Source organism: Penicillium hispanicum, assembly GCF_028827665.1.
Source record: "Penicillium hispanicum strain IBT 35686 chromosome Unknown utg000005l_segment0_segment0, whole genome shotgun sequence".
Lineage (NCBI taxonomy): Eukaryota > Fungi > Ascomycota > Eurotiomycetes > Eurotiales > Aspergillaceae > Penicillium > Penicillium hispanicum.
Genome location: NW_026623197.1, coordinates 1,386,498 through 1,413,697, shown reverse-complemented (window position 1 = coordinate 1,413,697; position 27,200 = coordinate 1,386,498). Strand labels below are relative to the sequence as shown.

The 27,200-nt window shown below is 50.9% G+C and overlaps 9 protein-coding genes across 9 annotated transcripts; 3 read left to right on the top strand and 6 right to left on the bottom strand.

The window, feature by feature from the left end:
- Positions 1-568: 568 nt before the first annotated feature.
- N7459_005995 (FMN-dependent alpha-hydroxy acid dehydrogenase family protein) lies at positions 569-2,335 on the top strand (the record flags this gene model as incomplete). Its single annotated transcript, XM_056945179.1, has 7 exons — positions 569-615; positions 681-875; positions 929-1,095; positions 1,150-1,613; positions 1,668-1,726; positions 1,777-2,227; positions 2,282-2,335. 7 exons carry the CDS (start codon positions 569-571, stop codon positions 2,333-2,335), a joined length of 1,437 nt encoding a protein of 478 aa, XP_056799514.1.
- Positions 2,336-2,881: 546 nt separating this feature from the next.
- On the bottom strand, positions 2,882-3,491 carry N7459_005994 (leucoanthocyanidin dioxygenase; the record flags this gene model as incomplete). The annotated part of the gene is made up of 3 exons (XM_056945178.1): positions 2,882-2,972; positions 3,035-3,176; positions 3,233-3,491. 3 exons carry the CDS (start codon positions 3,489-3,491, stop codon positions 2,882-2,884), a joined length of 492 nt encoding a protein of 163 aa, XP_056799513.1.
- Positions 3,492-3,603: 112 nt separating this feature from the next.
- On the bottom strand, positions 3,604-4,156 carry N7459_005993 (leucoanthocyanidin dioxygenase; the record flags this gene model as incomplete). Its single annotated transcript, XM_056945177.1, has 3 exons — positions 3,604-3,765; positions 3,856-4,061; positions 4,117-4,156. The coding sequence occupies 3 exons, from the start codon at positions 4,154-4,156 to the stop codon at positions 3,604-3,606; spliced, it is 408 nt and encodes a 135-aa protein (XP_056799512.1).
- An 859-nt stretch (positions 4,157-5,015) lies between these two features.
- On the bottom strand, positions 5,016-10,070 carry N7459_005992 (uncharacterized protein; the record flags this gene model as incomplete). Its single annotated transcript, XM_056945176.1, has 8 exons — positions 5,016-7,950; positions 8,018-8,584; positions 8,630-8,654; positions 8,727-8,897; positions 9,085-9,177; positions 9,266-9,479; positions 9,541-9,578; positions 9,638-10,070. The coding sequence occupies 8 exons, from the start codon at positions 10,068-10,070 to the stop codon at positions 5,016-5,018; spliced, it is 4,476 nt and encodes a 1,491-aa protein (XP_056799511.1).
- Positions 10,071-13,481: 3,411 nt separating this feature from the next.
- Positions 13,482-15,398, bottom strand: N7459_005991 (putative LysM domain protein; the record flags this gene model as incomplete). Its single annotated transcript, XM_056945175.1, has 1 exon — positions 13,482-15,398. One exon carries the CDS (start codon positions 15,396-15,398, stop codon positions 13,482-13,484), a length of 1,917 nt encoding a protein of 638 aa, XP_056799510.1.
- An 857-nt stretch (positions 15,399-16,255) lies between these two features.
- Positions 16,256-17,565, bottom strand: N7459_005990 (protein-degrading AAA family ATPase MSP1; the record flags this gene model as incomplete). The annotated part of the gene is made up of 2 exons (XM_056945174.1): positions 16,256-17,440; positions 17,500-17,565. The coding sequence occupies 2 exons, from the start codon at positions 17,563-17,565 to the stop codon at positions 16,256-16,258; spliced, it is 1,251 nt and encodes a 416-aa protein (XP_056799509.1).
- Positions 17,566-17,834: 269 nt separating this feature from the next.
- Positions 17,835-19,556, top strand: N7459_005989 (putative chromosome segregation protein (Pcs1); the record flags this gene model as incomplete). The annotated part of the gene is made up of 3 exons (XM_056945173.1): positions 17,835-18,777; positions 18,840-19,274; positions 19,333-19,556. The coding sequence occupies 3 exons, from the start codon at positions 17,835-17,837 to the stop codon at positions 19,554-19,556; spliced, it is 1,602 nt and encodes a 533-aa protein (XP_056799508.1).
- A 369-nt stretch (positions 19,557-19,925) lies between these two features.
- On the top strand, positions 19,926-23,205 carry N7459_005988 (mannose-ethanolamine phosphotransferase MCD4; the record flags this gene model as incomplete). Its single annotated transcript, XM_056945172.1, has 4 exons — positions 19,926-21,671; positions 21,732-21,919; positions 21,976-22,229; positions 22,298-23,205. The coding sequence occupies 4 exons, from the start codon at positions 19,926-19,928 to the stop codon at positions 23,203-23,205; spliced, it is 3,096 nt and encodes a 1,031-aa protein (XP_056799507.1).
- A 1,344-nt stretch (positions 23,206-24,549) lies between these two features.
- Positions 24,550-25,914, bottom strand: N7459_005987 (DEAD/DEAH box helicase; the record flags this gene model as incomplete). The annotated part of the gene is made up of 1 exon (XM_056945171.1): positions 24,550-25,914. One exon carries the CDS (start codon positions 25,912-25,914, stop codon positions 24,550-24,552), a length of 1,365 nt encoding a protein of 454 aa, XP_056799506.1.
- Between the last annotated feature and the right edge of the window lie 1,286 nt (positions 25,915-27,200).

Genomic DNA, 27,200 nt, shown 5'->3' with positions numbered 1-27,200 from the left:
GAGCCGATTGTTGCGGATGGCTGCTTGGTGCGATATAAGAACAATATGTTATAAGCGATGATCCCAGTAGGGTGACGGGATGCAGAAACATGAGCTTATTTCAACTATTCTCGACTGTTTGCCAGCCATTGATATTGTGAACATTTCTTATCTCATTCCCGTCCTTGGTCCAATCTTCGCGCTAGGGGCATATCCCTTCCAGATGAGGGGAAGGACTTGTCAAGCAGACTTGTAGACTATGGAGAGCAAGCGTGTTGGCGTTCTGAATGGCAGTACTTGACGAAAGCTTACAGGTACACGAGGAAAAGGAGTAGATAGCTTTAGATAGCTTCGTATCCTTTATCCAATCGCCATTTAGGTGTTATCTGCATCTTATCAAGCCCTCAGCCGAGTGCTCGGTCCGGGACGGGTTAGTCCCCTCGACGGCGTAGTTTCAGCTTCTCCGAGCCTAGAGCCACATCGCGAGTCAAAGGGCCCTGTGATTAAGGGGAGTTGTCAAAATGGATTGCTCACTCAGTACAGGAGAAGCTTACCCTCCGGATGAACATCATTTGCGATAGCCCCTCAAATGGTTGATCCTTTATTTCTAGGTGGCGAGCTCGACATGGTATCAAGGTAGAAATCCTGGAAATGGAGTTTCCGAGAGGCCTTTCGATGGATTGTTCTCTAATTTGATACAGATTGGAGACAAGTCGTCATAAATCCCAGGACAGTTGCTGGGTCATCGTTCATGGCTTCGTGTACGATGTGACAGACTTCCTGGGCGCCCATCCTGGTGGGAAGGAGGTTATCCTCAAGCATGCAGGCGGCGATGCCACAAGGATATTCGATTCATTTCACTCGAGCGATACGATCGACAAGTACCTCAAGCCAGAGTCAGTTTATACAAGCATTCAATGGACCAAGGCTTACTTTTGAGTGCCCACAGGCAAAAGCTTGGACCGGCGACTGGCCCAGAGCCTCCAAGCAAAAACGACCCACCACTGGAGAAGCCAAAAGAAGCGAGGCTCGGTCAAATTTCTCTTCGCAATATTATCAACATTCCCGATTTCGAGGTGGCTGCCTCGAAGGTCTTATCGCCCAAGGCGTTTGCATGTAGGTGATGCAGACTTTGTCTATGATCGAGACTGGCTAATGATTTCACTATAGTCTTCAAGGCTGGCGCCGACGCCGAGATCACCAGTCGCTGGAATCAAAAGGCCTGGCAAGCTATTCGGTTCCGCCCCCGGGTCCTGGAACCAATCACCAAGATCGACACGTCTACGGCGATATTAAACAACCACTTCTCGGCGCCATTCTTCATCGGCCCTGCCGGCGGTGGCAAGCTTGCACATGGAAGCGGAGAAATTCTGTTAACAAAAGCAGCCGCTAAACATGGCATTCTGCATTGGGTGTGCAACAACGCGGGATGCACCCAGCAAGAGATGGCAGACGCTCGAAGTCCCGGCCAGGTCCTGTACTGGCAGATCTATGCGATGAGAGACCTGACTGTCACGGAGAAGGAGATAAGACAGGCTGTGGCATCTGGATATCGCGGCTTCTGTCTTACTGTCGACGCCATCCACGTGGGCAAGCGTGAGCGAGACATGCGTCTGGTTATTTCAGAGTCAGATGTAAGCTCCTCCAGGCCGGCAAGGAAGAAACGATCACTGACTTGAACTGCAAAGAGCTCTGGTGTACAAGATGAGGATGATGGTCTTTCTGGGGGTGTTTCCGTGAATCGCCCGTAAGTGAAGTACAGTCTCGAGCTTGTCCTCGGAAACTGACCCATTCAAGCGCCGTGTATGCCGACTTCACTTGGACGTCAGCCATCGAATGGCTGAGATCGATCACCGACCTTCCCATCGCCATCAAAGGGATCCAATGCTGGGAAGATGCGGCACTGTGCATGCATTATGGGGTTCATCCCTGGCTATCCAACCACGGCGGTCGCCAACTAGAGGGTGCGCCTGCCGCCGCCGAGACACTGGTGGAAATCCGCCAACACTGCCCTGCAGTCTTCGAGCGATGCGAGGTCATTGTGGACGGAGGAATCACTCGGGGAAGCGACATTGTGAAGGCGCTCGCACTGGGTGCAAAAGGCGTGGCGCTTGGTCGTGGGTTCCTCTTCCCCTTGGTGTTTGGTGAAGTCGGGGTTTCTCGGGCAATCCGAATCTTAAAACAGGAGGTCGAGGTTGCAATGGCTCTTTTGGGAGTCTCGTCAATTGACCAAATCAAGCCTTCCCATGTGAGTTCCTCGATCGTTCACACTCAAGGTAATGATGCTGACTGGCGATTTCAGGTGGATTTCTCTAGCCTAGCATATGCTGGTGCTGTCGCTCGAGCACATCTGTAAATTAGCAACCCTTCTGATCGCGTAGCGAACCTTAGATACTTGGCCAAATTGTGAAATAGAACTGCTCTTGGTTTTTCCTTTTTCTCTGGTAATTCAAATATACGAAGGTGATGGCTGACTTTAAAGAAAACCATGCTGAAATGACTGGGGATGGAGAACACCGAGTGGGTGGAAACTATCAACTGTCTAAGAGAGGAGGGAGAGAGAGAGAGAGAGAGAGAGAGAGAGAGAGAGAGAGATATTTACATGGCTGGGGCGACGGCTGCAAACCTCAGGCCGCCATCAGATTATACCAAGACCTTCAATAATGACCACGCGTCAACGAGAACTCTTCTTTGGGTGTATTTTCGTACATTGCTCTATATGGGCTGGCCGTGGTGGATCTCATGTTGACAAGTCTTCAATATTAAATAGCGAAATTTGGTTGCAATAAGTTATTGATGACTAGCTCTAACTGAGAAAAGCGTCGTACTGGTGTTGTTCTACTTAAACAGGTTCGGATCCGCGCCCACAAGGCGCAATCAACTCTTGATCTTTCCAATATTCTCACGCCTGGCTGATTGGCTGCTTTCGGAAGTTGTGTCCAAATTGAGTTTCCGTCTTCTCGCGGAAGTAGTCGCCACAAGTGATAGGGGGGCTGGAGTATAAAGTTAGCCCTGATTACAGAGTCGAGGTCAGAAGTTCGAGGGTTATACGGACTATTTCTTCAACGGCCCTTGCATCACAACATGCTTTCTGCCAGTGTTGAAATACGCGATGGAGTATCGATCCGGGCTTTTACCCGTGTCCTTCGCTCGGACGCGATGGAAATTCGCCTTTAGACGGTCATCAGACCAAGCCACTGGAGAAATCAAGTCAGCATGGGTGATCAAACACACAGATTTGAAGGTAACCAACTCAACATATCCCCAATATTGACAACGATCGGGCCTGTCACCGCTGGCAAGGGCGTGAAGATATCGCCAATACCGTGGTCGTTGTGGCTCTCTCGCCCCGGACAGATCTCCAATCCATCCTCGCCATCGCGTTGAAACAGCAGAGTCAAACAGCCGACATCAGTGTGGCTTCCTGCTCTCCACGTTCCAGTCGCATTCTCAGATGCCATGTAGTGAAGCATACGGAGCTGGGTGAGATTGTCGGGTGCGTGAACATCCATAGCGTTGTTGAGATGATCCTCAGGAAAGCCGAGAGCGAGCGAAAAACATTTCACTGATCACCCGCGTTAGCATGGGCTCCACCTCATCACTCTGCATATATGGCGCTCCGGGCTACTTACGCACTTGCTCAGAGATGTGCTCGCACTTGGCAATGAATTTCTGGGTGGTCTCCCGGAAGTTGGGGACCTCTTCGTCCGTGGGCCATTCAGAGTTGCGCTGGAGCCAGAATGACTCCTTCTGGTCGGGCGAGCCGGTGCTTGGTCGAATTTGGGACTGGAAGGCCGATTAGTTCAGGATGCTCATGAAATGGGTCGTGGCGCATAGGTCGACGACCGAGACAGCTGAATCGATTCTCTGTCATACCTTGTACTCCCAGCCGTTGTTGGTCTGGATGCTGTGAGGTATTCTAGCCTTGATCTCCTTGGGTAAGTCAAAGTAGGCCTTTGAAAGGGCAAATTGAGCGTTGATTTCGTCGATGCTGATCTCGTGGTCGATGATAGTAAAGAATCCAGCCGTTTGAGCTGCTTCGACAAGATGCTGCGTGATCTCTTCTCTCCGGGATTCAAAATCTGTGGGATTTGAGCATTCCCTTCCACTACATGATAATTGAACAGACCGTCTTACCCTTGAGAGAAATCGCAGGGACAGCTGGCGGCGCAGACATGATGACAGTTTACTGCTATGAGTATCTCAGTTGAGCCGTGTGAGATGTCGAGTTGAATAGTGAATGGAAGGCAAGTTTAACAACATACCAGGTAGGTATTTAACAGCAGTCAAAACAGTTGAAACGATTGCCGACTTCCCACTCTGCACGAGGTAGGAATTGGGCTTCCCGTGGGGGTTTAGAGCTGAAACATGCTCGGAACATGGCACAGAGCTAGGAAGAACACTTGACAACTCGGGCCGGAGCACTTTCAACGTTCCTATCGCGAGGTGCTCAGAAGTGCTCGGCCCGAGCACAAGCACCGATTCCTATCAAAGGGTAATTGCCGACCATGGTGATTCTTTCCGGGTCTAGCTTGGTTCCGATTAGATAGTAGTGCTCTCTGAATCATTACGACAACCTACTAAGTGTTAGAATAACTAGCCGGTATTGCCTTATCACCAGTCCATTGCATTCCGCTCTCCTGGTCATTCTCCCGATCAGGCAAAGGACACCGTGAAGTTAAATAGCCAAAATATGTAATGGCCCAGGAGGATCGGCCAAATTTCCTGGGAGTCAGTGATGTCCTGGGAGCAGGCAGATACGTCTCTAGGAGTGGTCTAGCTCCTGTAAACTCTCACTTAGACGATCCATGCATATAGGCCCTTAAGAGTCTAGCATTAACTAGATTATCTTACATAAATAATAACTAGTGGCCAACCGTCAATGATGTCTTATAGAGCGAGAATAGAAGGGACCAATTTAGACTCGGGTTGAGATAAAACGACACTCCAATCCAAGCAACTGAACTATCACCTCGCTTTCCGCCTGGATAAACAGATGAGTCTTTCGAATATCCCTGAATCATTGACAGAAATCCTCAATCAGATCCCAACTTTGACAACAAGGAAATCAATTGCTCTTCATCCGCGATCGCATTCCTTTTGGCAGCCTGGATGAGGCAATCTGTAACAGGCTTGCTGTTATCGGCGGCTTGAATGAGGCGATCTGCAACTGTCTCGCCGAACCCAGCCTCTAGGAATGTCTCCACAGTCGTCGTGTCGCATCTTTCGACAAATATTTCTGCCACTCGCTCAATATCAGAGATTGGAACTTCCAGCCCACGATTCACAAACATGCGGTCAACAACTTCGTCAAGGCCGTAGTTTTCCTTCAGCTTGTAGCCGTAGGGATAAATCTCCAGCATCGAAGCGAACAATTTCTCTTCAGACAACTCTTCACTCTCGCCTTGGAGTTCAACAAAGTCATCTAAAGCTTGAATCTTTTCATCGACTGGGATTTCCTGGCTGCGCCAAATGTCTTCAACAAGTTCCTTGACGGGAACTTTGAGATCTGGCTGCAGCTCATAGAGCCAAGGAAGCACACCAGCTGAGCCGTTTCTCAATGCTGCTTGCAACACCTTCTTTGTGATAGGAACAGATCCAGCTCGACGAATGATAGATTCGATACTTTCCCGACAGCTCTCTGGGTCGCTGTTTGTCGCACCAATGATAATATCCTCTGTAATTGGTGTCGTATTACCTCGCTTCTCTAGAAGCAGGCGTATTGATCGAGGATCTCTGGCTCCCTGTACCAACGCATTGTGTGTAATTGTGGCATTAGGGGCCCAAGTGAGCAAGCTGTTCAATGCTTCAAAACTTCCAGCCACATTCTCAAGTAGCGTCTCACTCACATCCACGAGCTTTCGGTCAAGAAGAAGTTCCAAGACAGCGGGTGCAGGTGGAAAATCCCTGAAGTGCGCGACTATAGCATCGATGGGGACACAGCTACCGCGTTTCTCTAGAAGGAGACTTAGAGACCGGGTTTCGCCGCTCCAGCTACTGGAACAGGCTTCGAACCAAACTTGATCGGAAATGGGCCGATCAGGATAATTCTGCAGCAGAATTTCCAACCCATTAGATCCGCTCGCAATTGCGATAATTAGCGCATCGTCTGGGACAGGGATAGGATCCTCCTGCATCTGGGCCAAATAATTAATCAAAGAATGTGCATCCTTCTCATTCTGCGCCGCAATCTCCACATGAGTCTCAGTGATGGGAATTTCTGACGTGGAATAGTTCACGAGAAGCTCAAGGATTTCCACTGTATTATCAGGTTTGAAAAGAATGCTCTTGATCAAACTGTCAGAGAATTCTATTGTGACCACATGGCTTTCCATGATCATTCTCATCATGGTCAATCCGCTCAGATCGTTGAACAGTACTTGGCCGATGACACTTTCGCTCAACCGGGTGCCAGGCTCAAGTTGGTCGATCAAGAACTGTAGGACAGACGGATCTGATCGATTGTTTGCTGCGCGACACAGAAGATTCTCAGTGATGGACGTGTCCGGTTCGCGACGAGCCCATAGCAGCCGAAAAACGGCTGCTGAGCCCGACTCATTCTGTGCAGCTGCAGCTAAAACCTTTTCTGTCACCTGAATATCTGGGCGAGCCTGGAGTAAAAACTCCATATCCTCAAGATCGACTACGGCAGCCACTCCCTGAATGAGACTATCGCTCATAGTGAGCTCACCTGCCCGCCTGTGTATAAGGACAGAGACTCCACTGGAATTATATGGAAGCATGCGATCACCACAGAAGAGTGTCGGGGGTATAGAGATCTCGTCATTGCATCTTTCGAACAGCACGTCCAAAAGTTCACCAGCAAGATAGAAGTGATGAATTGCCAGTTCCACAGCGTTATCGGGGAGAGAGAACGAGACCAATCCTGTATCTCGCCAGTCAAGAAGCTCGTTCATGATAAGATTCGCTGCGGCTTGATTCATCATTGCATGGCGAATGAAATCGTCGCAAACAAAGTCATCAGCGCTTTGTGAGCTATCACGCATAAGCCCCAGCTCTCGCATAGTCTTCATGACTTCTTTCACTTCCAACTCTGAAGCGTCAGTGAATTCCGCACCGTAAGCGCTAAACATGAATCGAATAATCTCTTTGGCAGTTTCCTCAGTGACTGGAAGTTTCTTCCTGAGCAGCATATTGACTACCGCAAGGTGACCCTCTTCAGCAGCCTCCATCAGAGGAGAGCTCCAGTCCCTGTAAGGCTTCAGAGGATCCATGCCCTGGTTGACAAGAATATCCACCGTACGGAGCAAGGAAGATTCCGACGCACGGTATATAGGTGGTGGGCACTCCTCCGGAAGCCAATTCCATTGGCCCTCGTTAAGATGAGCGTGGTTTTCAGCTATACGCACCCAATTGAAGTAAATTGTAGGCACAGTGAACAGCTGATCAACCTTATCCGGCAGATCTTGGGGCCAAAGAGAGGTATCTCCCAGTGCGCTGACATAAGTCGGCCAGTGGATTGCAGCATGGACCAAAAAGGGCTGCTTCATGGCAGTCTCTCCGGTCAGATTTTCGGTCTGCTTAAGAAGCAAGTCGACGGTCATCCTGGCCAGGGTTTCACGTGCAGCAATTTCAGTGAAACGGCAGCTATCTTCAGAATCGACACCTTGTTTTATAACGAGATATTCCTTCACGGAGAAGTGGGCCAGCCTGACCATCTCGCCTGATAGACTGAGCAGCGATGACGTGCAGATCTTGAGAACGAAGGCAGGAGAACTCAAGTCCACTGAATCAGCCACGGTATTTACATCCAAAGGACCAGCTGGAAAGCTGAGAAGCATCAGCATACGGCGTGCGAGATGTCCATGACCGTCCTTTTCGATCTTGTCCAAGATGCGTTGGTAGGTCCCTGCCAGATCTTTGGGAATATTGCGCAGAGCTTCTTCGATCAGCTTATCGCTGGGGCAATTCTGAAGTCGTTTGATCTGGAGGTCAGCCCAACGGAAGCGCCTGGTTGGTGGCAAGTTAGCACGCCGCGCGTATTGAAGACCACGGTCGAATGATCTTCATGCCATACCGTTCTCCAGTATTCAAAAGCGCATCCACGATAGAGGATTTGATCTTCTGGCTCGCGTCGACCAGAGTACTGTCTCCATCATTGAGTTCCGCGAGGATAAATGTTTCCACATCCTTCGCCAGTCGTTCTTCCAGCTTGATTGATGGAAATTGCTTCATGGCTGCATTAATATCTTGTTCCGGTCGGCTGGTAGCAAGAACCCGAATATTCTGGCAATGTCGCTTGGCAAGATCGACCAAGAGGGCAAGAAGGTGCTGTCGCTCCTTTTTGTTTGTTGGGCATTCGTCAAGGGCATCAAACACAATAAAAACATCGCCTGGGCTGCTTGCGATCACATCATCGAGCATGGAAGTCACGGTTGCGCGGTTTGGCTGGCTTCCTTTCCTGTCGTGCTCATCCCAGCTCTCGCTGACTGAGCTCGCCAAGGGACTTCGACTGAGTTGTCGAATCAAAGATCTCATCATTTTGTCCACAGCGTGCTTCTGTTCGAACTGAAAGTACCAGTAGCCCAGCGACTTGGATGGGTCCGTCTTACAGAGAGTTTCGATATCCTGGATGACGGTAGAACTAGCACCAGTTAGACGTCGTCATACACAGCTATATAGTACATACCAGAGGACTGATTTTCCACAACCCACTAACACAAAAAATGGCCGTTAGTGTGAAACTTTCAGAGTTGGTTAGAGAGAGAGGAAGGGGATCAACGTACCAACCCCGGGAAGCCAGAGCACACTTCCAGCAGAGCCCTTCCATTCTTTATATTCCTCCGACTCGAGTAGCCAGTTACCTGTACCGGAGGCTCGGGACTCCTGTGTATCCGTCTGGATGCCTGAATATGGCTCACTCGACACCCATTTCAGGATATCCTTCTCTTCGTTGCCTAGAAGGAGCCAATTAGCTGACATGCACAGTTCCAGAGTGATAATAGACGTACTCAACATTTTGGAATGGACATTTCTCGTTAGCGCGATCTGCTCGTCCAATTTGCTGAGCGTCTGCATCGCCGCCTCTCGATTGCCTGCATTGTATCAATCACCGTTTTCATTTCTTCGATGAGGCTGACTTACGGAGAGTGTTAATGACATCTGCCCATCTTTCCGTGCCGAGACGATGCTCCTCAATGGTAATTTTCAGTTGAGTAAGGGGTTGATCGGCGATGGCTGTTATGCTTCTAACCATTTGACCTAGAGAATTGTTAGCGAAGCCCGCTCAAATGAGGTAGGTATACAAGAACTACAGAGATCTTACCGATCGTACTTTCCTTCTGGGCTTTGGTCACTTCGGCCGTATAATCCAAAATTGCAATATACACTCGAAGGAGGGCGCGGTCAAAGTTCTGGCCTCCTTCCACTTTTTCATCACGGTAGCGCGCATCGACGATGGCATAATAGGCGAGTGTTTCAGCAAGATATTCCGAGGATGCAAACATAGCATCTCGACGGTCCTTGTTGTTCGAAATCATCTGCTCTTCTTTCAGCACACTGCACGGACTTGGGAACATCCCAATAGGAAGAAATTCTTACTGTCAGACCGAGGGACACAATCGTCCACGCAGCCGAAGCTAAGAAGGAAAAACATCTCGTCAGCGCCAGTCCTTCCATGAGGGGACAGAAGACTTACCTTTGCCCGTCGGATCAAAGGCCGCCAAAGCAGAAACGAGATCCTTGGCCTGCATGGCCGCATTCAGGATCTTCGCCGACGTATCACGAATGTCAATATCGCTTCCGTCCTTACGCTTGATCTTGAGGCCGCTTTCCTCCCACTCCCTATATTTTTTCGTCGTCTGACTGATAACTCCCTCGATGGCATCGGTAGTTGAGCCGGTGCCATTCAATGGCACAAACTTCTTGCGGTCTTCGGGAAGACTATCGAATGCCTGCTTCCAGAGATCCGGCTTGACAGACTGCTTCTCTTTGATGGGTGCCACATCTGTGCTGGGAGGGGTAGGTGTTGAAATTGTAGCAGGTTTGCCTTTGTCAGGGTTGTGGTTGGGCCGAACATGACGATCGTCGTCGTCGGCTGTCTCGCCTTTACTACAGCAGAAGAGTCTCATGGCGTGCTATCCGTGACTTGGAGAAAGCAGAAATGTGTTACCCCATGGAGGGTCGGCACGATGTGAAAGCGAGCCACGGCTCCGAGTCTCCACATAAACACGATGAACTGCTGAGCTGAAGCGGTTGCAAATTTGTCCGCTGTTGATCCCTTCCACTGTGGATATCGGCATATCTGATTGGGCCCCATAGTCCCACCGCGATGGCACGATTCAGCTCGCCGCTTTTGATCATCGCAGACTGGGAGTGAAGGTGGGAGTGACGAAGTGGAGATTCTCACCCGCATCACCCACGCTCGCCCTAACGCAAACCTGTCTCCAAGACAAGGACGCTTGGAGAATTGACGGCGTTTAGTATGTGGCTAGAATGCGGCTAATAGTCGGCGTGTCGCCCAGGTGAGAAGGGTGAGGAAGAGACTAGACTAATCAGGGTGTATGGGCCAAACACTTCCCTTGAAAAAATGGGTATCTTGGCATCTGCACATCGTCATTAGAAATGTTCTAACTATATCGCACTCGACTCGGCTTGCTCCCGCTACGACGGACCCAGAGTCCCATTTACCTCTGCCAACCTACTCTCCTTACCACAATGGAAGATCTTCACCGAAACCAGCTCGAGACTAAAACAAGAAAACGCACAGCGCGAACTTGTAACAAACCACATCCGCAACAGAGTTAATTGTCGCGGTTCCTAGCAGCGATGCAGCCAAAATCGGATACTACTGTCGTCTCATTCGCACTGGCCGCGCCACGAGGGCAGCCTAACACCACGAACAGCAAACTAGCCACGGACTTCTTAGGTAAGGCTCAAATTTCACTATTCAGAGGGCTTAGAACTTTCCTAGTGGATCAATTATCATGTATTTACAAAGTTGTTGTAGCATGCATATCGCTTTCCGTGAGGGGTCAGGATAAATGACAGCATCCATAGACGCTACATCAGCAACCACGACTTATTTTCCCTTGTTTTTAGTATACCAAGGCCTTGTTTCTCAGGCTAATCACTATATTAGTTAATTTATGGAACCGCGCTGTTAAGCTCGGGCGGCCCGTGAAGATCTCCCGATCTGGTTCCAAGGAGCCACGAAGCAACTATGAAGACCCGTACTACCTGTATATACGATACGGTATAAATCCCTCTGCAGTGGAACCTGAAAACTCCAGATTAACTGAGACCTACTTTGTCACCTTGGTGGAAAGTGAAGGCTGAATGGGCTCTACGAGGGATTGGGATGACTGGGTGCATATTACCCCCGTTTCATTTCCCATAACTAGTGTATCTGTAATTAGGCTATGATTCAGCTGGATATTGGGCATAATGCAATGCAAATATCAGGGCGAGGGGTTTTCAGCCGAAATGTAGGGAAAGCTGTCGACTGGGGATAGGATCTAATCGAGTCCAGACTGGCGGATACTTCCGCTCGATTTGACTGATTTCGCTTTCGTGGAACGGTGGGTTGAGGGTTGTGGGCTGGGAAGGTTAAGTCTTCCCGCCAATCTGATAAGAACATTAGTAAAGCAATTCCAGCTTAGAAGTTCTAACACATACCTCGATTGCGTACAATATCAAGCCTTTGATCCTTTGACTCATCAATCAATATATGCAACATTTCGGTCCATTCAGCGTCTCCTGACGGCTTTTTGGCGAGTTCTTTGGACTTGGTCCAAAGTTGTTCAGATATCTGATCCAAACGGGTATCATTTTCAATATCATGCATGGTGTTGGGACATCACCCATAGACAAGTCGGCGTGCTATAGTATTCACGTCTAACCGCTATAATGAATATAGGAGCTACGTGTACTCGAAGACCCTCAGGCGAAGAGTATTAAACCCCCGCCACTCTATCACATCAGATGTGACAAGCATCGACGAGCTGGTGGAGGCGTTCGACGCTGAGGTTAGCACAGCCACCCAGCCTGTTAGGACTAGGACTGGTCCACCCTAGCCTAACGATTCGCGCTACTTATATCGGGCATGTTAGAACATAGCGTTCTAGCATATTCAGTCTTTTGGCTTGCTTGGTTAGTGCGCCCGGGCTCGTGCCGTAACACAGCCTGACTCGAAATACAATGTGTGCAAGTGCTACGCTGGGATTGCAGGAAATTCAGGTGCAAAGCAGTGGTTTTTTAGGGTATTTCGGTAAAGCTGAAGAGGCTGAAGAGTGGGCTAGGACAATGAATAAAAAGACAAAACAATAAAAACAAAACATACAACAGCGAGGATTCGCATGTGGTCACCCACCATACTACTAACTCGCCGGCGTGTGGCTTAAGTACGGCTGAGCGGACGGGAAGCCCTGTTCTCCACACCCTGTGGTCGTATGTACTAGACAGAGCGGGATCTTTAGTCTTTCACGGGATCGCTGCGATGCAATTACCAAGCTATGCAATATTTTCGCCATTGGGCCAGGAAACTGGACCCCAGACGGATGCATTGTCTGCGAGTGTTTTCTGCGCTGCTGTGCTTCGCTAGTGCAGGGTCCTTTCCGTCTAATGAGCCCGAGTCTACTTGTCGTAGGTGGAGATTTCCAGTGTTATCCAACCAAGTCATCCTCATGGTAGCGTCTATCTTGCTGGGAACGGATGGAAAGCCAATTATTTGGATAGACGGGGGTATCAATCCAGGCATCAACCCAGCTATATATAATATCAGGGCGAAGCAGTGGCCCCTACAAAAGGATCCGTAGTAGAGAGTGATCAGCACGGAACCGGGAGCGAAGCCCAAGCAACGGCCTCTCCCGTATAGTTAGCGGACAGGTAACTGATTTTTGTATTTACACAAAAATATGATCGCGATGCGAATCCAGGCGGCGCACAAGAGGGGAATCATATCCATCGAAGGCTACCTGTGAGCGAAAGTAAAGCAAGAGACCATGCGAATTGAGCCCAATTCTATTCGAAGGTAGGTATCAAGACATAGAAAGGCCAATGAAAAAGGAATTGGCTTAATAGCAACAGTGATTGTACATACAGCATGCTAGACAAACCAGGAACAGACAGGACAAGACATGCATCGCCACTATGTTTTCGGCTCTGGACGTCCTAGGAGATCAGGCACCTCGGGTAGTGTAGCTCCATTATTATCAACGGATTAATCGAGTGGCCGGTTGCGATATTTGCATGAATCCGCAAGACCCATCCAGCCTGCTTCTGAAACGTCAATGCAGTGCTGCAGAAGATCCGAACTCAGTAGATGGGACCAGTAGTCGAAGAGACAAGGCCATGGGAATAGACGAAAATAGAAAGAGACACCAAGCCGCTCATGGAAAAAAAAAACAAGAGATCTGAATGACCAGAAAGAAAGAAGGGGGAAAAGAACAAAGAAATGCAAAAAATGGGCCCATCCAACCGGCCCACGCACGCGCAAAAGGGTCTCTATTATGTACGCTTTCAAGGAGACTCAATCAATCACTTCAATCATCCTTCACTCGATCACCATACGAACTTGATCCCGAGGCGAACGCGGCTGCACGAGACCTGCTCGTCGCAGTCGCGGAGGAGATCGTCAAACCGAGGGATGAAGAGGACGAACTATTTTGCGGACCAGGCCTTCGTGTAGCGCTTCTCACCCTGCTAGGTGACCTGCCGCCCTCCGACGTGTCGTCAAGCTCGATAAGATCACCGCCTGAACCCCATAGGCCCATACTGCGACCTCGAACACTGGCTTGCTGACCTGGGGAGCCTTGCTGCAGCTCATTGATGCCGGCTTTTGCGCGAGTTGCCACCTTGCGAACCCAACCTTCGAGAGCCCCACCGATGTTTTCAAGTCCTGTCGACGCATTAGATATGACTGTCGACTCTGACCCGAATGAAGGTCTCCGGAGGTCCTGCGGCGGCGGTGGTGCTAGATGGGGCATATGTTGCGAGAAGAATTTGCTCAATCCATCCATAGCCGGACCAGGCCCAGTTGCAGTACGATCGAGGGTTCCAACTCCTGTGCCAGAAATGTGAATGCTGCTGCGTTGACGGCGGTGCTGAGATCGGACAGGGTGCGTACCACCGGGCTTGTATTGCTCCCCACGTGCTCGAGACTTAGGAAGGATGCTCTGGGATGGGCCCAGTTGTGGAGAACCAGCCGGGGAAGGAGACCTGGTGGGGTCTTGGGAAGAGCCAGAGAAAGGGTCAGCGTCGGTATAAGAGACTGACTTCCGGCGTGTGCGCGGAAAAAAACCAAGCGCCTTTCGCGGGACACGGCCAATCTCAATTGCCGTGGGAAACCCATCTATTTGTACCCATGATTCGTGTTTCCATGCCTGTTTGTTTTGCGTGTCACAAGATCCAGGCGTATCTAGACCAGATGTTCGATCATCTGTAGAGGTCTCTGTAGGAACGATTGAGCTAGTACTCGGATCTTCTGCGTCCGTACTCAAGAGATCCACGGGCTCGGCCGACCTTATTGGCCGCCCTTTCACAGAGCACTCATCGACTGGCAGAAGAACGATGTTTCTGCTTTGGATATTATCGTTGGGCCAGAAGCCATTCGCTTTGTGGAAGGCAGCAGGCCGACAACCATATTTGATTGTCACACCAGTGATAGTATCCGCCTTCTGAACGGGGTGGACATATACCAGCGCATCCTCCTTCGGCTCAGGAGCAAGCGGTTGGTCCGAGTAATCCCCAGAGTCACGTCTTTTGTGTCGAAAAGTCTGGCTCGCGATAGGATCCGAGTCGGCCAGTAAAAGCGCCTCCCGCTTCTTTGCTTGCACTAACGCCTGTCGTTCCTCTTTGGTCCCTGTTCCGATTTCTGGGGTAGCGGGTGCGGAGGGACCCCACGTCGAAGGTGACGAACGTGGAATACTTCGTATATATACGTCCGATCGTGACGGCTTCCGCCTGGTATGTGCCTTCGCCGCGTTCGTTGGCGTGTTTCTTCCGATGTCACTCCCTAGAACCGATGAGGCGAGATTTTGCAGTGATGACCAAGGGGAGTCTAGAAAGTCCGCGGCCGCTCGCGAGGACGTCCCCTTGGAGGCTCCATTCCAGCCAAACGATGAAAGTTCACTGCGACCGCGATTGACCGTTTCTGTGACACGGGAAGGGTGCGTCATGGGCAACGGCGATGTTCCACGGGATGACAGCGGCGAGGGGGTGGCGCCGCGCGACCGAGTCGTCCCAGCTTCGGCAGACAGAGTAGTGGACAAACCCGATGCGAAAGGTTGGGCGTCATGATAGGAGGACTGGCTGTTTGTATTGACAGCGGCGTCATCTGCACCGTCCATGAAGGAGACCAAGCGACGAGGGCGCGATCGGACCGCGGAGGCGGAGGTGGAACTAGCGCCGACAGTATTGGAGCTGAGGGAAGCATTGACAAGGCTACTTTGAGAACTCATTCCTGTCAGCGAGATCCGAGGATGTCTTCTTCCAAGGATGCTAGTCAAGAGCTCCCGAACGAGATGTGGGTGTTGCCAAGGCAGTGATTGCCATCAGTCGTCTCCTAGGAGAGGCCCATTCGTCATCCACCAACCGTGTCGCATTCGTGGCCTCAGAGCGGGACCGAGACAATGAGGCGGACCATGTAACTTGACGAGCAGTGGACTCAGAGTGTATATCGAGGATACAGGGTTCCAAGTGAAGGAAGTGGGGGGCCGTAGGGAAGGCTATGCTCAACAATGCGATAGGAGAAGTAACTAGAGGAGGCGTGGTAAGTAGTGACGATAACGACCCACAACTGTAACGCTCCGAACCGAGCAGAGAGGGCGCGGTCAACACTCAAAGATCGCGTTGGTGGGAAAATTCCTGTACAGAGTATGAAAGGTTACTGAGAAGAAGCGAGTGTCAGGAGTGGGTTTCGGTTTGTTGAATGATCGGCAGGTGACTTCGCCGCTCGCCAAGGTCGCGGGTACATGACGTTGCCCGGGCGCACCCTGCTATTGCGTGTACTGGTACTTTATCACCAGATCTCTGCGGACATATCAATCCTTGGATAGAATGTGTATTATATCAAAATCATGGGATCCTAAGCAAAATGTACAGGAAGGTCACCCGTGTCGGACAGTTCTTCTATGAACAAACAAGAAACCGGCCCTGCCAGTGCAGCATAATTCGAGGCCAAACAGTAGAGAAACCCGCAGTTGAGGGAGCCATAACACCCTTCGCTTCCATCTGCGCACCAGAAAATAGAAAAAAAAAAAGGGAACCGTAAATGGGTCATCTAAATTAACATTTGACATCGGAGAATTCGGAGGAATTACTCTGGAGGTTCAACCATCCCAGAGGAGCGAGCATCCGCTTCCGATGCGGCCTCGGATTCGGTGCTCCAATCCGCTTCCTCCTTCTCGGTCTCTCCCTTGCCGATCACGGTGGGCAACTTAACAGGTCGTGGAGTTGCCTGGACTCCTATGCCGCGGAAATCCGAGGTCCGAAGGCCACGCAGATCGTCCGGGTTGACGGCGGTCAAGGGCACACCCTTCGACTTCATGTCCCTGATGATTTCCTGCACGGGTGCCATAGCTGCCTCACGGCATGCATCTTTGATTGCACTGCCCGACAAGCCTGCCATTCTGTAGACCAGAAGGGGGACATCAAATTCACTCCGGTCAATTTTGGTATCCTTGAGAATCAGACTGAGAATGCGGAGACGCTCCTCATCGCCCGGAAGGGGCACCTCGATCTTCTTTCCGAAACGTCGCAAAATAGCATCGTCGATAGCATCTTTGCGATTAGTCGCTCCAAGTACGACTATCCTGTGGGCATCCCCGTTGGAGTTAGCTGAGCCCAGACCGTCCCATTCTGTCATGAACTTGGTCTTGACCTGTGTAGTCGCATCGAGATCGCCGCTCCGGCGAGTTGAAAGGAGAGCATCGATTTCATCAATAAAAATAATCGTGGGCTGAAGTTTGCGCGCAAGGGTGAAGACCGCCTCGACGAATTTATTTGATTCGCCATAATACTTGTCCGTCAGCGTGGATATGTTGACATTCAAGAAACAAGCGCCACTTTCGTGCGCCAGCGCTTTGGCAAGCATAGTCTTTCCGCAGCCAGGCGGGCCATACAGCAGAACTCCGTCGGGGGCTCTTAGAAGGGGAGATGCGGAAGCATAGAGGTGAGGCATTGTCAACGGATAGATGACTTTTTGGTTGAGGTCGTCAATGGTGTGGCTAAGGCCACCGATGTCCTCGAATGATACCGGGATATCGTCTGGTGCAATGAGGCCCATGGCCACTTGTTGTTCGTGGTGATTCAGAGTCAGGTCGCTCCTTCGTGCGCCACGCTTGGAATCGCTTCGAGTAGGCGACTCGTCATCTGATTCATCTCCATCTAACCTGCGCAAGACGGCCGCTGCTTTCCGCCGGGACTCTTCCTTTTTCTGGCTATCGGGATCAAAGTCGAGGCGGGATAAGAGGTGACGGATGAGGAAATACGCCGAAACAGACTATGCAGACAGCGAGATTTAGTTATGCTTGAGGCAGAGTACCGAGAACGTGAACTTACTGTACCGGCGATCATCACCAGCTCTTGCAGGAACTGTTGCCATCTCCGGCCTCCTGCTGAAGCCATGACGACAGCGGTAAAGATAGACGAAAAGAATTGAATGGGACCAAGGGTATCAAGCCACAAAACAGAAAAAAAAGGACACAAAGAAGAATACGGGCCCGTCACCACGGGGATGATGGAGGTCCAAAGTGTTTCCCAAGATATCTCGGGCAGCTGTGGCGCGGACGATCGCAGTGGCTCGGAATGTCACATGTCACGCAGGGCGGAGAGTTGTTGATGTTCGCGCGCCGCGTCCTCCACACTTCCACATCGGACGACAACTCTATTGCATCATGCCCAAACGGAAGGCTCCGACAAAAATCTCTGGCCTGGTGGGCTCGGATGATGAGGATCTCATGCACACCACGGACAATGAAGGCGCGCCTCCCCAAGAGACCCGCGACGAACCCCCCACCAAGAAGCGACGAGGCCGACCGCGTACTTCGAACGAGACCGCCACCGCGACAAAGCCAAGCACCCAGGCAAACAAGCGAGAGTCTGCAACGACTGCTGCCGCACCCCCAGCAGTGGAGCCGAAGAAGAGTAGTCGCCGTGGAAGACCGCGTGGAAGCAGTCGTACTTCAGAGACCGCGGAAAGTCGTGCGCGGGCAGCGGTGACAGAAGAGCCCCTTGATGAGGATACCTATGAGCAAGAGAATACAGATCCACTGGCATCGAATGGCGTGAAGACTTCTCGATCCACGAGGGCTACAAAGCCACCGGCGACTCGCCGCAGAGGCCGAGCAGCTAGCACCGCGAAGCAACTCCGGACGGATGGCGAGTTCGAATACACGCCGACAAGTGCTCGACAAACCGCTTCCCAGGAAGCGTCGCATGGAGATGTGGAACCTAGCCCGCGTCCCCGTGCCGCTCAGCGACGGAAAAATGAACCCGAAGAAACGCACCAAGACGACAACCTCGCCGAAGAATTCGTAGACGAGTCGATACTTCCAGATGATCAGCCTTCCGCCCGTCACGTCCCCTCGTCCATCGCGAGGAACGCGCGGGTCCGTCTCGCCACCATTGGCAACGCTCAAGAGTCTTCTCCTCGTAAGCGCAAGTCAGGAATTGAGCCTGACCAAGGCGGAGACCCGGAATTACGGCGTAGGATTGGAGATCTTACAAAGAAGCATGATACCTTGGAGTCCAAATATCGCAATCTTCGAGAAATCGGGATTGTGGAGGCCAACACCAACATGGAGAAGCTGCGTAAACAGTGTGAAAGCATCACAACAGGTATGTTCTCTGCTCCCTGTGCGCTATTGGTTGGACCTTATTTAATGATTCATTTTTTGCAGCTTCAAATGAACTAGTTGCCTCACTCAAGTCTGAGCTGGATGCGCAAAGGTCATTGGGACAGCAGAGTCGGGGCCTTCAGAAACAGCTGAAGGACCGGGATGCCGAAATGACTCGGCTGACGGCCCAAGCGGAAGAGGCGCAGGCCAAACTTGCTGCCTCACAGTCCGAGATTAAAGCCCTGCAGACCAAGCTTGCTGCCGCACGGAATACAGCCGCTAGTCTAGAGAACACGGCCAGAGCCCCGGGTAGTGCCATGAAGGGTGGCGCTGCCAATCGTGCTAATGCAGCTGCCAATGCAGAGGCAGTACAGCTGGCACAGACCGCGCAGCTTAAGCAGGAACTCTACAGCGATTTGACTGGATTGATTGTTCTTGATGTCAGGCCTCGAGAGTCAGACCACCTATACGATTGCATCCAGACTGGCGTCAACGGAAGTAAGTGTTCTCTACGAGAATCCAAAGGTCATTTTTCAGTGTGTTAACAATCTTATAGCACTTCACTTCAAGCTGGCCGTTCCCAAAATCTCAACCACCGATTATGAATCTGCAGAGTTCCAGTATTTGCCCCTACTGGATGCTAATCGGGACCGCGACCTGGTCAACATTCTGCCTGACTTTTTGACGGTAGAAATCACCTTCAGTCGGCAGCATGCATCGAAGTTCTACACCCGGGTGATCGATGCCTTGACCAAGCGGCGGAGCACCTCTGCACAGTAGGATTTTGGGTCTGGAGACTATATAGCATGAGCATTGTTGGCAGCTGTTGGCGTTATCATGTTGGATTATGTTGGAATTGTTTTTCTTCCTTAGGCAGCTGGTGTGATTGAATTAGTTGAATGTTTATGTTCTATTCCAAAGCGCAGTAAACACGGCACGTTCTGCCGTGCACCATTGGGGGCTCGTGATTGGCTCTCACCGCCTCCCGTCCGCAAGTTCCCCGGAGCTTTCAAGCCAAGTGGTCGCAAGTGCTGCATCCGCCATGAACTCCTTTTAATCACCCTTTGCTTGTCCTCTTTCCTTTTCACCAGGGCCCCAATTACACTCCTTCGCCTGTTCTGAGCCCGTTCCCCGTGTGAAAAGTGGATCATGGCGCGTCTCGGCCGCGTTGGGTTCCTTGCCCTCGCGGTGGTCTTCCACCTGATCTATACATATTCAATTTTCGATATTTACTTCGTTAGCCCCATCGTGAATGGAATGCGCTCGTATGGTGTCGAACGATCTGCCGGTACGACTGCTCCCGCCCAACGTCTCGTCCTATTCGTCGCCGACGGCCTGCGCGCCGACAAGGCCTTCCAGGCCTTCCCTGATCCTTCTCCCGAAAACCCCGCCGAACAGAACGACGAGTTGATCCGGCTGTCACCGTTCATCAGATCCAAGGTTCTTTCGCATGGAACCTTTGGTGTTTCCCATACTCGAGTCCCCACCGAGTCTCGGCCCGGTCATGTTGCCCTTATCGCGGGCTTGTACGAGGATGTCTCAGCGGTCACCACTGGGTGGAAGCTTAACCCGGTCAATTTTGACAGTCTGTTCAATAAGAGTCGGCATACATGGAGCTGGGGCAGTCCGGATATCCTGCCAATGTTCAAGGAGGGTGCGGAGCCTGGCCGTGTGTATGCAGACACATACAACGAAGAAGCCGAGGATTTCAGCAAGAACGCAGTACACTTGGATACATGGGTATTTGACAGAGTCCACGAGCTCTTTGAGTCTGCCAAGAATGACCCGGAGCTGAACCGCCAACTGCGGGAAGACAAGGTGGTTTTCTTCTTGCACCTACTCGGATTGGACACTACCGGTCACGGCCACCGGCCTTACTCCAACGAATACCTCCATAATATCAAAGTGGTGGATCAGGGCGTGCAGGCGGTTGCGAAGTTGATAGAGGATTTTTATGCCGATGACAAGACCGCATTCGTTTTCACCGCTGACCATGGCATGAGCGACTTGGGAAGTCACGGTGATGGCCACCCAGACAACACGCGAACACCCTTGGTTGTTTGGGGCTCTGGCGTTGCCCAGCCAGTGACCAACACTCCGGGAGAGGTCACTGGGCACGAAGACGGCTTCTCGTCGGATTGGGGATTCGACCATATTCGACGACACGATGTCGATCAGGCCGACGTTGCCGCGCTCATGGCGTATCTGGTCGGTGTTGATTATCCTGTCAACTCAGTCGGCCGGCTCCCACTGGACTACATTGATGCCAGCCCCAAAGAGAAAGCTCTTGCCGCTCTGTCGAACACGCAGGGTGTGCTGGAGATGTACCGCGTCAAGGAAGAGCAGAAGAGAGCAGCAGTACTTCGCTTCGTGCCCTTTGAGCCTCTCTCCAGCTATGGCGAGACTTCCATCGAGGGTCGCTTTGCGACCTTGAAGACACTCATCTCCAATGGTGCTTACGAGGACTCTATCGTTCTCTCTTCCGAGCTATTAGTTCTTGGTCTAGAGGGTTTGCGCTATTTGCAAACCTATGACTGGCTATTCCTGCGGACTATTGTCACGCTTGGATACCTAGGATGGATTGCTTATGCGCTGACGACGGTCATTGACTTGCATGTCTTGCATGGAACCTCTGATTCGCACCGAACCACGGCCAGCATCTCATTCTTCTCGTCCATCTTGGTGGCTCTGTTTTCCGTCTTCTTATACCAAGGCTCGTCCTGGCGTTATTACCTGTACGGCCTTTTCCCAGTTTATTTCTGGGAGGAGGTTTTTGCTCGCCGCAAAGCCCTCGTTGTCGGCCGCCAGATTGTGCTAGGGCACGTCCGCTCGTTCACCGGCTACTTAAGCTTTGGCCTGCAACTGCTGGCGTTTATTGGTGTTCTGGAGGCACTCGTACGTCCAAAAGACCCTATTCGTGGAGGCTGTGCGCTCATTTGAATTCTTCTTGCGCAGGTCCTTTCATATTTCCACCGAGAGATCTTCACCATCTGCTTTGCACTGGCTATCTTTTGGCCGATTGTGTATGGCTTTGCCTTTGTCCGCAATCATGTGTATGTCATGGTGACTTGGGCCATCGGCTGCGGTCTGATGAGTACTTTCACTCTTCTGCCAGTCATCAAGGTCGAGAACATCGATACCATGTGAGTGTACTTGGAGTTCATGTGAAGTATAGCAGTAGCTAATGCTGCGTCACTAGCACCTATGGTGGACTACTTATGTTTTTCACCGGTGTACTGTATCTACTGTTCGAGGATACCATCATTGGATTCAGTAGTTCGGGGCCAAAAGGCTCAGGAACCGTTACCAACAGCCTTGGATCACGAGTCATCATGGGTGTCCAGGTAGGCATGGTTCTTCTTTCCCTGATAGTTACACGATCGAGTGTCTCTTTTCTTCAAGCTCGGGAAGGCCTGCCCGCCGGCAATCAAATCGTGGGTTGGTCTGTTTTGGGTGAGTTTAAAAACAAGCGATATCCCTATATATCCTTATAGTTGGGCCCCAGGCTGATTATGGTATAGTGATCTCGCTCGCACTGCCTCTCTTCCACCGATTGTATCCCAACAGTCACTACGTGCACCGCCTCGTGGTCATTTTCTTGACCTTTTCGCCCACTTTCATCATCCTGACCATCTCGTGGGAAGGGTTGTTCTACTTCGTGTTCTGCATGACCATCGTGACGTGGGTCCGTCTCGAGCATGCTATCTACCTCCATACAGCAGGCACCAATGCGCTCAAATCACAAAACTCTTCCAGCAACGGATCGGCTGCTCCCTCCAAACCAGCCCCTGCCGCCAAGGCTGTGGTGGACGGGCAGACCTATCACTACCGTGCCCTCACGGTCTCCGATACCCGTGTAGCACTTTTCTTCCTTTTCCTGATCCAGTCGGCGTTCTTCAGCACTGGCAACGTCGCTTCTATTTCCACCTTCTCGTTGGCTAGCGTCCAGCGTCTCATCCCCGTTTTCGCGCCCTTCAGCCAGGGTGCGCTCCTGATCCTCCAGATCTTGATCCCCTTTGCCATCATCAGCGCCAACCTTGGGATTCTCAACCGCCGCTTGGAGGTGGCGCCCAGTGCTCTGTTCATGGTGGTCATGTCCATCTCGGACGTGATGACCCTGAACTTCTTCTACATGGTGCGCGACGAAGGCTCGTGGCTGGACATCGGCATGACCATCAGCCACTTCTGTATTGGCAGTCTGCTCAGCACCTTTGTGGCCGGATTGGAGTTCCTGAGTGAGCAGTTTGTCAGTGGCGTGGAGTTTGGTCCCGCCGCGTCCGTCGTGGCCCAGGCCGTGGGCGACTCGGTCGAGTGCGGCCATGAGGCGACGGCAACGGCGACAGCCGAGCGCGGCCAGTCTAAGACGACGCCGACATCGAGTGTCAATGCCAAAGGCAAAGGCAAGAAGGGCCGGAAAGCCCAACCATAAATGATGAGCGATCCGCGATACGTGATTTAATTGCATTCATGTACTTTAATCTCACGGCCATCTGCGCCGACCACCTTTGTTAATATAGAATACGCTATTGGTCGATCCGATCATGGATTTGTTCAGGTGTCTATTTCCTGCTAAGCGTAAACATCCCCGTGATCGATGGCATCCCACACAAAGCTCGTTTTCTTATCCCATCCGACTGGCACACCGGCCCCCTTCGACCACGCACGCAGGTTCGGGACACGTCCCTATGTAATCGATCCTCCAACTAGCACAGCTCCACCGAGTGGTGCCTGGCAGCGGACCCCGCCAGGGCCAACCAGTGCGTATCGTGGCGTTCTCCAATGCTTGTGCCAGGGTGTCAGACATCCCCGTGCTGATTGGTCCTGCAGAGTTACCGAGGCATCACAAGCTCGAGGGCGCAAGGTCTGTCACTCACATTCGTCACTGACGAGTCTGCAGTTCCCGCCGCATCCAATTCCTGTCATTCCCGGATTCAAGATATCGTTCCCCGCAAATGGCGTCGGCCCCGGGGCTGTGGTCCCCACAATCGGGGATCCTGAACCTTTGACGTGGGGCAGCGCTGTCCCGCGTATATTATACAAAGGTGTCCACGGTATAGATAAGTAGTAGGCGGACCAGCATCTCTGGAGCGTGGAGTGTGGCTACTGAGATGCTATCTATTGACGCAGGTGGTTGAGAATAAGTGGCTTGCATGGCTCGCTTCGGACCTACACTATCTCTGCCATGCAGTGCGGTGGATGGGGCACGAGGCACACTGCATCCACCGAGTTCCAGTTATGCCACCTGCGCGACATTCAGCACCCTGGATAGGTCGGGGCCTAGTCTCCCCATAGCTCCTTTGCCCTCCAGCGAATGTGATACGAGGCAATCGGGTGACACTGCAGGAGTCCGCCGTGCATATATCGCACATACACCTAGGGCCGTGTCCGAATCCTCGAGCAACCCGGAGCATACCTCCGACGCTGGTCTGGTGCATACTCTACTTCCATACTCCGTACTCTGCGGCGACGCCGAATTACACGAGAGAGTTTAGCGTTCCTATTTTAGTTGAGCTTTGCTATTAGCCCCCTCCTGTGCGTGTTTCCAGTCAAGTCCCCTCTATCGCCGCTTTAACTTCTTGCTGTTTCTCGCCCCTTCTGCTCTTCTTTCTAGAGTATATCTATTTAGCTAACCTATATCAAATTCACAATCAGATCAAAAAATATCTTAATAGCTCTAAGAATAGAGGAATCTTATTAAAAATAGCCTATTTAGGTAGTTCTTACGGATTAATCTGGGTATAACTGGACTAATGAAGTACCCGTACTTCCTCGACTAGCCGCGATCTTGATCCATCTCCTCTCTAGTCCTCTTCCCATACTTCTTCCGGGGGCTCCCATTTTTATCCTGCAGGTCTCTTAATGCTATCGCAGCCGCTCTCTGGGCCTCACCTACACGCTCGGCAAAAACCATGACATCCTCCTTGATCGGCTTGTACTCGTCCACCTTCTTCCCTAGGGTAGTTTCGATCCGCAACCACAGTTCAACATCATACTGCGTGACAAATGAGATGGCAATGCCACTTTTACCGGCACGGGCAGTTCTTCCCACCCGATGTATGTACGTCTTGCTATCTTGAGGCAGGTCATAGTTCAGGACAAAATCCACGGAAGGGATGTCGAGCCCACGAGCGGCCACATCAGTAGCAATGAGTAGATTGCGAGACCGTGCTCGAAATTTATTCATCGATGCCAGTCGAACACTTTGCGACAGCTGACCATGAATCGGAATGGCGGGAAATCCCATATTTCGCAGCAGGATGGACAGTCGTTGGGTTTCATGGACTGTGCGGGTGAAGATGATGGCCATTTGTCCCGCTCTCTCATTCAGTAAATGAACAAGATAGACATCTTTGGACTTGTGCGGGATGAAAGCATATGACTGTAACAGCGTCGAAGCCGTCTGATGCTTGGTGGATGCAGAGACCCGAACGGGATTAGACAGGGACGCCCGCTGGAGTGATTCGACCTTACTGGACATCGTGGCAGAGAAAAGGTATGTCGTCCTCCTCTTGGGCAAAACCCGGAGAAGTTTGTCCAATATCGGACCAAAATCCAGATCGAGAAGCCTATCTGCCTCATCTAAAACAAGGTACTTCAAGTGCTGCAGTGAGAATCCCTTGGTATTTTCCAAGTGGTCAAGCAGGCGCCCGGGCGTGGCAACGACGACATGCGGTTTCTTCCCCAATGCAATGGCTTGCGAGACCATATCGAAGCCGCCAATCAATAGCGTACATCGCACTGATAGAAAGGCCCCTAGAGCTTCGACGGTATGAACGATTTGCTGAGCTAACTCTCGAGTTGGTGCAAGGATCAGAGTGTGTAGTTGCTGCGGTTTGTCCATCAGCGCCTGGAGAAGCGGCAGCACAAACGCAGCTGTCTTGCCACTTCCGGTCTCTGCCACGCCGATCAAGTCCCCGCCCTGTAAAGCTATGGGAATGCACTGGGCTTGAATAGGTGTTGGTGTTTTGTAACCCAGGGATTCACAAGCTTCGCATAATGAATCCATGACACCCAGGTCCCGAAATGTCTGCGACGAACTTGTGGATGGTTGCTCTAATTTGGATAAGGTGGCATTTGAAAGTGCAGGTTTCACCGAGGAAACTGCTTCATTGCCGGCTTCTTCCTTTGACGGTGGCATATTAAAGAGGATTGCGAGGGCGTTATTAGCGAAGCTTCGGATTGTGGTATTGTGGTGCGTAGAACCGAGGAGGGCAGGCTATCTAAGGCAAAAGCAAAACCAAGACAGTCTCGAACCACAATGTTGTTCAAGATTAGACGATTAAAGATTTCTTGGACAATATAAACAAAGAGCTTTCGTGCGCAATCCTAGTCGGGACTTGAAGAAAATTCTTTCCGCCGAGTTCACAGACTGCTGATATGATTATATAATAGTGTTCTTGGCGAACTTGGGAGATTTCTAGATATTTTACTCGATCAGAATTCTGTGACTATTATGAGATGACGATATATTGTTTTGCCCGATCTAGCTAGCTTTATATACATTCTGCTATACAGGAGTGCTAACAGGACCGACCGTAGTAGGAAAGTAGCTGACCACTAGTGGGGGATGTGTAGGAAACTCGGGTCCTGCAGTTGCAAGACGTTAAGATAAAAAACAACTCTTTCTTGGCAGAATCGTTTCTTGGAATAACTCTCCAACGCGGGGCTTTCAGGCCTTAAAAATTTTATTCAATTTTAACCCATCACCGGCGCTATCGATTGATCCTAGTTTTATTAGGGTGAATCATAGCTATCGTTAGTAGTAGGTCAGTACTGACGTAGCTCCCTACCCGTAGGTGAGTGCCTTGGAGAATCAAAAGTAAACACCAAGTGACAATGAGATTGATCGTGAAGAATTAAATACACGCTGGTAAAAGAATGTCCTTATATACCCGTCATTATATGACTCAGACTCCTGTTATGTCTCCCACGCCTCAGAATCGGTTGTGTCTCGGTTTTCTGTCTCCTTATGCTGATGCGCCAGTTGTGACTGGATCCGTAACAAGTTCCTTCATTGTGAGGATATTAAACATACTAGGCACTTATCGTAGTAGAACAACGGTGGCTTATTAAGGGTTATCCGTGGACACTTTGTGGTAGGATCATAAATTCCTGCTGCTCTATTCATCATTTGCCATATGTCGTGTGCGTTCTGTTGAAAGACCTCGTCGTATGGCTTGCAGGAGGTTATGAGGTACTCCTCATGGGTGCACAAATATATAATATAATTGACGTGATATATACTTTTTCAAGCAGTTCTATTAGTAATTGGTAATTATGAATGTAGACAAATTGTAGCTCAGGAAGGGTTGATCACATACTTTGAACAATGATGAGATCGAATTTGGGAATTGTCTTAGTTTCGAATTGGACGTTTGACGAGTTGGATCTTTGAGACAAAAACAAACCCCTTAGGGGTAAGGT